This window comes from Saccostrea echinata, unplaced genomic scaffold, assembly GCF_033153115.1.
Source record: "Saccostrea echinata isolate AGI-Se365-2 ecotype Australia unplaced genomic scaffold, CSIRO_AGI_Sech_v1 ptg000056l, whole genome shotgun sequence".
Taxonomy (NCBI): domain Eukaryota; kingdom Metazoa; phylum Mollusca; class Bivalvia; order Ostreida; family Ostreidae; genus Saccostrea; species Saccostrea echinata.
Genome location: NW_026889805.1, coordinates 6,723,429 through 6,734,178, shown reverse-complemented (window position 1 = coordinate 6,734,178; position 10,750 = coordinate 6,723,429). Strand labels below are relative to the sequence as shown.

Sequence of the window (10,750 nt, the reverse complement as noted above, 5' to 3'; positions counted from 1 at the left end):
GCATCCTCAGGTAGTGTAGATTCAAGTTTGTTCAAATCATGTAGGGCCAAAATGGACGAGCAATGTTGTACATCAGAATACATAGGAAGTTTTTTTTATAAAATCTTCTTCTCAAGAACAGCTATGCCATGATTGGTCATATTTACATGGAAGCATCCTCAGGTAGTTTAGATTTAGATTTGTTCAAATCATGACCCCTGGGGGTAGGGTGGGACCACTATGAGAGTTCAATCTTATAGGAAAAAAGGCCATAGTTTGTCAAATGTGTAAGCATCTTTAGTGTAGATTCAAGTTTGTTCAAATCATACCCCTCCCCCCCCCCCCCTTTTGTTAGGGGTAGGTAGGGGCCACTTATGCATTTATACTTTTTAATACTAAACTAATTTCAGCTTTTTTTCCTAGCTACAGTGCTCAGGTGAGCAATGTGGTCCATGGGCTTCTCAATCTTTCAAAATATCTTTTTTGTGAAAAACTGCATATAAATAGCTTTATTAAGCTATTCTCAATAGCTTAATAAAGCTATACAGCTAATTCAAGCTATTTAGCTAAATCAAAAGATTGTGCTGGACCTGTTCAACATTTACACTGCTTGGTCATCCTCCAATATCCATGAAAACATGTACTTTAGCTGTAAATTTCAAATGTGACCTACTTTTGAATCTACAAATCCCTGGGCCCATGATGCATCAAGTATTTAGATTTGGTGACTCTACAGGTCATAGTGGGTTAAAAAATGTTAAAATGAGAAGCCATGAAATTTGGAAAGTAGGTCACTGTTACCTACTTTTTAGTTGACATACCTCGAGGCCCCCAAGATGCACCAACTGACAGGCCCCTAGACTTATAAAGTTTGATGATCCTAGGCTTCAAAAAGTAAAAGATAATGCATCTAAAACTATTTGAAAATAAATAACTGCAAAATTTAAAAAGTTACTGTGACCTAATATTGGGTCAGTATATCTTGAGGTCATATGATGCATCAACTGACAAGATTTGATAATTCTAAACCTCATATCAATTTATTTTCTTTGTGCCATAGGGGATGCATTTTGTGACCAATTTAAAATATAAATATACAACTATAAACTTTTACTCAATGAATCAGATACAATTAGTTTTACAAAAGATTTTAGAAGGTAAAGATTAGAGGTCATTTATCCATATCCATGAATATTTCAAAATTGGGTTACATTTTGAAGTCTGATTTCAATGGAAAAATAAAAAATACCCCTTTATCAGATTGAGTTGTATTTAACAGCAATTAGTTAATTAACACTAATATCAGTACTATCAATCAATTATTAATGAAGTCAACTTTGCACACAAAAAAGATCAAAAAGCAAATATTTCCTATGTTGAATTATGTGTGTGTAAAATGTAGGCGGGAATCAGGAGTTAGTGTTTGCAGTTCTTTGAATGACATAAATTCAAAAACTCTGAGTCTTCCCATTTCATCTTAGGAATGACACATATTTGTTTGTCACAGATTTTTTATTTACAATTCCAACACAATAAAGACATCTTATATCGGAGAATGGTGTTTAAAACACAACTGAACCATGGTCGTCTGCAATAAACAGATGAAAGAAAAGCAGCATCAATTTTGATAAAATGCATTCTATATACAAATTAATTACATAAGTTGCAGATCTGTAGCCTGTTGGTCTGAAAAAAAAATGGGAATGGATGACCAGAAAGCTACAGTGCCATCCATTGAAAAAAAATGAACATCTATAGTTCATGGGCTATTTCTCCATAATCTCAAAATATTACAAACCATGTGTTCCTAATGTATTCTTTTACTATTTCCACAACAAAACATTCCTTGTAACCAATGATAATAGTGCCCTTCTGGATTGGAAACTGAGACCATAAAAAATTTTTACTACTGCAATTTTTGGGTGGCAAGACAATTTGTGCAATGGGCTTCCTGCAAATGTCAACCATGAGATTAGTTGATAGAAGTCTAAGAAACATTTTGAAATAGAGCTTTTGTTCAGTTGAATTAAGGATTTGGAGAAATAAATCCAGAACCGAGCAAAACTTGTTGTGCACAATTAATAAACAGTTCTTTTCTATGGGTGGCACTGTAGCTCTCTGGCCTATCAATATTTTTTTCTGGAGAGCCACAGTTCTGCAGCTAAAATTACATGTACTATCAAGTTCATTGAACTGCTGGTGATTATACGACCTTATTCTATTTTGTATTATTGCTTTACAGATTATAGTCAATGCTTGACAATAACAACCTAGACAAGCATTTATATGACAAAATTCATGAACAACCTATACAAGCTTTTGAATGACATCAAATTCATAAGCACATACTGATGGAAAAGTCCTGAAAAATCATATCAACAATAAGATAAAACAGTACAATAGTCAACAATATTTCAATAAAATATTGGAATGTTTTAACAGAAAAAAAATCTAAATAAAAATGAGCACTTGGCCAAACAAAAAAAGTTAAAAATTCTTAAAAAAAAAAAACTATACCAAGAGGTATATATATATATATGTATGAAATTCTGATATGATATGTACAACTTAACTATCGACAAGTAAATGTGTATAGTGTGGTAAATTCAAGGTATACAATCATCAGAAAAAAAGTTCGTTCTTGTAAAGGAAATCACAAAAAAATACGACTTGTTAATAACTAGCTACTTTGAATGGAAGGCAACATAAAATCATGTAGGATGGAAGCACTGCAAAAATACAAATAAATAGAAATCAGTTTTCTAGATTCAGGTATCAAATGACTTTGTGGAAAGGGTAACAAGAACAAAATGTACATGCAATACCTGAAGTAACATTTCAAAATACTGTTGGACAAAAGAATGAAAAAGATCTGAATTTTAATACATCTACATTATGTATCTTTGCTATTAATTCAGGAAAAAATTTGTAAAGTGTTCTGAAAGTTCTGTTACATATTATTAATTTCGATTCCAATTAATGAATTATTCCACCCTGCAATACTTTTTAAATATTTAAAATCATTATTAAATCGACATCTTAAAAATTTCAATATGATTTGCCCAGTAGTAGCCCGTTATTAGTAACCAAATTATTTCAATTGATATTAAACATAATTTCCATCTTTCCCAGACTTGAAAGACTTCCTTCAGACTAGAGTCCCTTTTTCATTCAGGGCACCATTAGTTAGAGACAACAGTCCTGATTTAACAATGTATCATGGATTTCTTTGTTTTAAACTTTGAGGAAAACATTAAGTACTTAGCACAAAAATACAACCAACAGGCATTCATAATCACTATCTTAAAGTGGAATTCAAAAGCTCAACATAATAACCCTTAGAATTTTAAGAGTATATATTTCGGTCTTACATATAGCTACATTGCACAGCAATATATACATGTAATACACATACCCATAGGACAAATGTGAATTTTGTGCTTTTTTCGAATCACTTTGACCTATAAATATGTTATGAATTAATCTTTGTAGGTACAGCCAAACTAGATTGGATACTACAGTCAAACCTTATTAACTCAAACTTGATGGGACTGAGAAAAACCTTCTTAAAGAATAGGTAGTTGAAACTTCCAAATCACTTTGACATATCCATGGTATTCAATATTTTGGTGTTTGAGTTACCAAAGTTAAACTGTACTTTGTTTCTATTACATGTATCAGCTGTCCTGTGCCTAGAAAAGGCCCTGTAAAAAATTCCTTTGGACTTTTCTGTTCACTTAGCAACACATCATTACATTAAATATTATAAATGTAAAATTTTGTTACCCTGGTACATTAAATATTATAAATGTAAAATTCATGAGTTTCAGGAAAGAAAGCTGCTATTTATTGTACATGAACTTAAACCTATACTTTTTTCTAGACAGGATTGTTGTTAAAGACATTATTTGGTGTCAAACTCTCTAGAACTTTAATAAAGATCTACTCCAAAATATTCTTTGATGGAACCCAACGATTTTAGGACAACTTGCACGACTGCTGTAAGATAAGAAATTTGCGTGAGTAGTCTGTAATCTCCAGTCCAGTTTGGCTGTTACATAGCTACCTTTAACACAGTGATTTTAAAGCAGAGATGTGTAATGATATGCAGACAATGTATCGAGTATGATATACAGTGATATAAACAAACAACAGGACTAACCAATATTTCAACTTTAACAACCATAGAGTTAGCAATAAACTAAAATTTCCTTGTCACTGGGTCCACTTCAACATGGAATTTAAATAATCAGCCATTGGTTCAATGTCACCAGGCCTGGGTACGATGTACTGTCGTAGATACCGTGATGTCTGAGCACTCGTCCGAGTCCGAACTACTGTCTGACGTCTATAAAATATATAAAAATATAACTCTTTTTACACATAACTTGGATCAAATCTGTTAGAGGCCAAACATAAAAAAAAGTGTAAAGTTTGTTTGCCCTTTTCCGACCCAGGTTTTTAACAAAGGGTAGGTAGGTAAAATATCTTATTTTTTCATCTTAAAAAATGCAGAATTTTATCATCACTGTAAAGCAATCATCATCACAAAAGTGGGCTGTAAGTGTAAAATTGTTCTTGACCACAAAATTTTCCTTTCAACATATCAAATGAAATTTCTATTTTAGGGTGTTATGTCTCGGTCAACAACACATTTAATGCTTCCGTAGGAACATCATCTGAATGACCTCAAAAGAGTTTTTATGGAAAATATTTACCTGCTGAAAACAGACATACCATTCAAATAAAAAAAAATAAATGAAAAGAGGCATAAAATATCTAGACAAGCCCTAATTTTCATGGATCTGTCCGCCAAGGGCAAACAAACAATATTTTAATTTAGGCCGAATCTATTTTTTGCGAAGCAACTTTTCTAATGTACATGATGTGTGTTCATGAAATAATATAAATCATGAATACTTATGATTGCTGAAATTCTACTTTTAGTCCCTGACATCTACATTAAATGAAATTTAACAACAAATGTCTTATTGTGTTATTCCAAAAATTTGTCAAAAATTAGGTTCTATGTAAATAGTCTTATTAAGATGAACAAAGTAAATAAAGACCAAGTGAATAATTCATGATATTATCTGTTCCTCCATGAGTAACCCATGTTTCTTATGGATATATACCTTATAGACCCGCTCTGGAGAATTGGAGACCTGCTGAGCCATTTTTCTAACAGTCAGTTCTTTGTCAGACAGCCCATCTGAGGTGACGGCACAGTTTGCCAGCTCCATCTGGAGATTCTCCGAGCTGTTGGTGGAAAGCAGTCCATCTCCGTTGAAGGACGTGGAATGATCGCTGGTATTGTTCTCGTACTCTGAGAGACAGCCCTCGGAGCTCAGTGTGGAACAGTATGACCTTCGTTTTCTGTTTGCCTGTCCGTCATCACTAACCTCTCCTTCCTCTTCCTCAGACCAGGAATCTTCTGAATTCTGATTTTAAAAAAAAAACAAACATGTTTGTTACAGTTTAAACTATAAACAAAAATCTATGGCAAATTAAAGCCAAATATTCCTTGTACATTCCCTGTGATCAAAATGAATTTTATTTCAAAAAGCATTGCAAGAAATTTACCATGGTACACAGTGTGTATAAAAACAATAGATCATTTAAATTTTTATTAAACAATATATAATAAAAAATTGTTTCAGAAATATTTGAATTAGATTTAAGATTATAAAATATTGCTGTTTCTGTGATCTGTGTTTTTATTAGCATATTACCTTATGTGCCCTAGCTCTTCTCTCCCTCCCCAGAACAGGTGTTGAATCTATAGACTCAATACTGGAAAGTCTGTGCTGCATTAATTTTGGCGACCTCCTAATTTCTGAATCACTAGAAGTTCGTTTGACACTGTTGTATATAACAGTATTATCTTCCTCATTTTGTAAATCACTTGTAAACACTGAATCTCCACTTGTTTGTGTAACTCCACCTCTCAGTGGAAAATTATTGATATTCTCATTGGAGTCTTTATCTGGTGTGTAACTTGTCGTGTTTTCCACATCACTTACTGAGCTGTCTTTTGATTGGTTACAGTTTTCCTCTATATCATTCATTGTTTGAGATGGACTCATGGGACAGGGAGAGCTGGGTGAGTCATTACTCTCAATGTCCACACTTACTCTACTGGACCGCTTACTGTTACAGGTGTGATCACTACACACTCCGTCACACCCAAAACAAACATCATTCACATTCTTCTCACTAACTTCATTTACTTGTCCAAGTTCTAACGGCCTCTGAGTGCGCTCACTCTCACTCAGAGGAAGATGAAGCTCCTCGGTTGACTTGTATTCCCTGAGGGCTGTTCCAGGCCCTAAGTATTTGAAAACCCGTGGAGTGACATCCATCTCGTCACAGTGTTTGAGATGGTATTCGTTTTGATCCTCTTCCACTGCTGCTGCTGTTTTCGCAGGACTTTGCCAGATGCTGCCTAGGCTACTTTTACTGTTGTTACGACGATGTCTACTCTTTCTCATGCGTAGTTTTGTGGGAGACGGTAAAACTTGCTCGGAACTCGTGGTCATACTGCTGTCCATGACTCCCTCTGGGTTGTCAGGGCTGAAAAGTATTAAAGATGTCACAAATTAATACAGCATTTCAAAAAACAAATATTTTATCATAGCTACTTTATAATTCAGTGTGATACAATTAATTTTTCTGGTGTTATTATCTAATTGTTCCTTGAAAGAGATCAAGCAATCATTCTAATTGTATACTGTTAGAAAGAAGGAAGAGTTACTGCTCTAGAAAGCCAATAGCCATTGTAATGTACCTTGTAAGCTCTGAGCCAGATTTGTATGTTCGTTTTTTACTCAGTCTATCTATCCTCTCCTGTGCTCGAATTACTGGTCGCACAATACTTTTCCTTTTCTTGTCATACATGGCCAATTGCTGCTCTCGTCTTTTAAAGGAATAAATATTTATATGAATTTCATTATGTAATAATGACAAAAGTAAGGATTTATCAAGTCATTTGGAAGTTGTAAATCCCTTACTTACTTTAATAATTCTCTCTCTCTTTTCTCCAGTTGCAGCATACATGCAGTCAGTTCCATGTACAGATTGTTAGCTCGTTCTAACTTCCTCTCATAGTGCTCTCTGACATCTTGTGCATGTCTACAATATACATAAAGTACTCTCACATATTTTTGCAAAAAACAACATATGATGATTATGGTTTAATAATTCATAAATGAACGATTTCCATCCCTGATTTTTCTACCTTACCTGAGTTCTTCTCTTCTACGTTTGATCAACTCTTCCTCCAGGTGGGGCATATGTGTTCCCTCACATCGGATCAACTGTAATTGTTCCCGAATTTCATCCTTCCAAATAGTCTGGATAATAAAATAAGAAATCAAAATTTATCTATATGATGTCTAAATCACAAGTACAGTGACTCTGACATTGATTCTTCAAAGAAAATTTTACCAAGTTGAATTTTCAGGCGGGATAACTTATTTGATTAATACCTGTGCTGTTATAAAATCTTGATAGGAATATTTCAGAAGTTCAGGTGTTGCTATTTCCAAATGCATCAAAACTTGTTTGAATGAAGGTCTATTCCTTGTCTTTGCTTCCCTGCAAGGTAAATTTAGCATGTGTTATAACACATTTACTCTGATATATAAAGGGTTATCCCAACTTCAAAGTTTTACTCCATGTAAAAATTTGATTAAATCTTGTGATGATGAAGTTGTACACATAAATTTCCACTGCAATAGAGCTGTGCATACTTTTATTAGCTAGATAAAATTTTTAAAGAAAACATCAGAGGTATTTACCAGCATTGCCTCATGAGCAATTTAAATCCTTCAGGGCATGTAGAGGGTACTGGAAGATGCAGGCTATTACTTCCAACCCCCCAGATAATTGCAGAGGAGTCGACATCCTTGTATGGGATTTCTGAAGACAGCAGTTCCCAGACAACTACTCCAAAGGACCTGCAAAATGATTTCACAATGGTTAATTTTTTTTAATATCAGGGCCAATCATGGTGAAATGTTGCCTAATGAAATTTCTACTTGATTAACTTTCCAGGGGATAAATCAAGTAAAATAATGGAGCATTAAAGTTTCCACTCCAGAAGGAAATTAATTACCATATATCTACTTTCTCAGAGCAGGGTTCATTTCGGATCACCTCTGGTGCCATCCAGGCCACTGTTCCAGCAAAGGACATCTTGGTACTCTTTTCATTCCAGGTTTTACTTGTACCAAAGTCTGAGATTTTTACTACATCATTTTTGGCAACAAGAATACTGAAAAAGCACACAATAAATTTCCATTTAGCTATCAGCCTACAGTATATTAATGAAACGAGGTTTCTAAATGTAAAATCTGAACACTTTTTACTAAGTTTCAGACACATCTGCAGAAACTGTCAAAGGAATAGCATTTTAAAATATTTTTTTCAAGACAGACTGATGAACGGACACACAGATTTGTATAAAGGACACTTTAGCCATGTATTAGGATTGCTCTGAGGACTTACTTAGGTGACTTGAGGTCTCTGTGGATTATTTTGTGACTGTGAAGATAGTGCATGCCACTAGCGATCTGTTTGGCCCAGTCCAGGATCAGGGCAGGAGGGATTTCCTTCCCGTCCCTCAGAACCTCATACAGCTGACCGTAGGGGCAGTACTCCATAATGATACAGTAACACGGAGCCTGTGTGCATACACCCCTAAACAAGAAAATATAGTTAGTTCTTATATTCAAAACAACTAAACTCAACATAGTCTGTAATACACATTAATTAAAATACAAATAGTCTTATAATCAAAGAAACTAAACTCAACTCTGCTTTAGATGTTATAAAATGTAGTTACTTAAATGTGATGACATTGGGATGGTTGAGTCTGCGTAGATTTTTTATGTCTGTTTCGTTGACATCTCGGACCTTTTTCACTGCTACTTCCTCTCCATTCAGCTTGCCCAAAAAGACAGCCCCCTGGGCCCCACTGCCAAGCCACTGCAGATCTGTGATGTTTTCAAATGGTATCTCCCAATCATCTGAAATAAGGGATAGTAGGTTCTTTAATGTTGTGTGTTGAGTGACAACACTGTTGAATCTGACTGAGATACAACTGACGAATTCTTACAAATAAGAAGTGTTTTTCCCCTTGATTTCAGGATAATGGACATATAAGTTCTACATACAAAAAATTCAAACAGGGGGGAACTGGATCTGCCTTTGCTTTTTTTTAGTTCAAAAAGTCAACATCCAATTTCCGACCATCAAATATGGCTATTGGCTAGACCACTGGACGCGTTTCAACTATATATATATATATATAAGCAAAGGATACTACACGAGAGTGGGCGGGTCCTAATCAACCAATTAAAACGCATGTTTTATAGAATGTAACCCGTGATTCAAATTGTTCAATTGTCAAATCCAACAGTGTCATCACTCAACACAATGTTATTTTGGTCGTAGTGTATACTTTCAAGCAAGATTTGCGATAACTTTTGCACAAAGTTGATTGTAAAGAGTAAATAATGTGTATGCACACTTATTTAATTTCATAATTTATGCACTGCGATTTCTGAAAAATTTTAAGAAATTTTAATGAAACCTGAGTATTTCCACAAATCAGTTTGATCGAATAAACCTAAATATGACTGTCATTTCAAAAAAAAAAGTTCACCTGAGGCTATTGCCAGTAATACACCTGGTTCTGATAAACCCATCTCTGTTTATTATTCTACTTCATCAAATTTAAATAAATAAATTCTCATCCTATTGATCTATTTAGAATTGTTACAATCACAAAACGATCACATCTTGTGATGTCTCGAACAGCAGCTGCTACATACAGCCCCTTAACCTATATAGGCATGTGACATCAGAACATTTTTTGGATATCAAAACATTTTAACATCTTTGCTAAAATGAAATAAAATGAATTAATTATATGCTGATTTAGCAGAAAGCATTATGTAATATTATACGGCACAATCAAAGCAGAATTTATTGAATTTTCTGCAGTGATGCAATGCTTCTTCATGGATTTTTTGACTGAGGAAGCAACTAAGTTCTGCATCCAAGTCACCTCACAGCATATTGAAGAATTAAAAGTTAAGTAAAACATTGTATTTTTTTTAAGTTTGGAAGATGCAGAATTTTTAATTTTTAGGACTAAAACATAACATATGGCAACTGTAAGCTTATCCCAAGTAGGCAATCAAGACACGTCGACAGAAAAAGAAAATTAAAATCCCATAGATAAATAATACCTCTGAGTTTGTCTCCACACAAATAACAACAAATAGCCTTCAGTAACTTTTTCCCCATTAATCCGCTGGTCCAACTACAGTCAGGGAGACATGGTCAGGCTCAGGCGGTTTACACTGACATCAGCTGTGACGTCAATATCAAAACAGCTGCTACAACCTACAGCCAATCTACCTACTTAGGCATATTTACATATCCCTACCTCGCACAGGCAATCGAAACTTTTAATATCAAAAATTGATCTGCGTTTACACAGAAAAACTAAACATAAATGCTGTATTAGCAGATCAATAAGAAACCTGAATGATCAACCCACTCGAATTGATGGGAGAAAATAAAAACAGGATATGTACAGACCCCCTCTGTCTGTTTAACATTTATTCATGTGTTAAAGAAAACAATTTTAAATTAATATCTACCTAGTTTTATCCATCCAAGTTTTAAAGTGATTGTGGAAGACTTGAAAAATGAACAGTGTATTTGCTCCTGGCTACACGACCCAAGACAAGGTTGTACA

At 34.3% G+C, this 10,750-nt stretch overlaps 1 protein-coding gene across 1 annotated transcript in view; it reads right to left on the bottom strand.

Moving 5' to 3' along the window:
- Positions 1-1,472: 1,472 nt before the first annotated feature.
- Positions 1,473-10,750, bottom strand: part of LOC133173745 (mitogen-activated protein kinase kinase kinase 13-like) — a 32,613-nt gene continuing 23,335 nt past the window's right edge. Inside the window, exons 4-14 of the mRNA XM_061308769.1 lie at positions 8,825-9,008; positions 8,488-8,679; positions 8,096-8,254; positions 7,779-7,937; positions 7,467-7,575; positions 7,222-7,331; positions 6,994-7,110; positions 6,767-6,895; positions 5,712-6,552; positions 5,115-5,420; positions 1,473-4,327 (exon numbers count right to left, since the gene is read on the bottom strand). Coding sequence (XP_061164753.1) covers positions 4,247-4,327; positions 5,115-5,420; positions 5,712-6,552; positions 6,767-6,895; positions 6,994-7,110; positions 7,222-7,331; positions 7,467-7,575; positions 7,779-7,937; positions 8,096-8,254; positions 8,488-8,679; positions 8,825-9,008 — 2,387 coding nt within the window. The 3' untranslated portion in view covers positions 1,473-4,246. The remainder of the gene's footprint in view (positions 4,328-5,114; positions 5,421-5,711; positions 6,553-6,766; positions 6,896-6,993; positions 7,111-7,221; positions 7,332-7,466; positions 7,576-7,778; positions 7,938-8,095; positions 8,255-8,487; positions 8,680-8,824; positions 9,009-10,750) is intronic.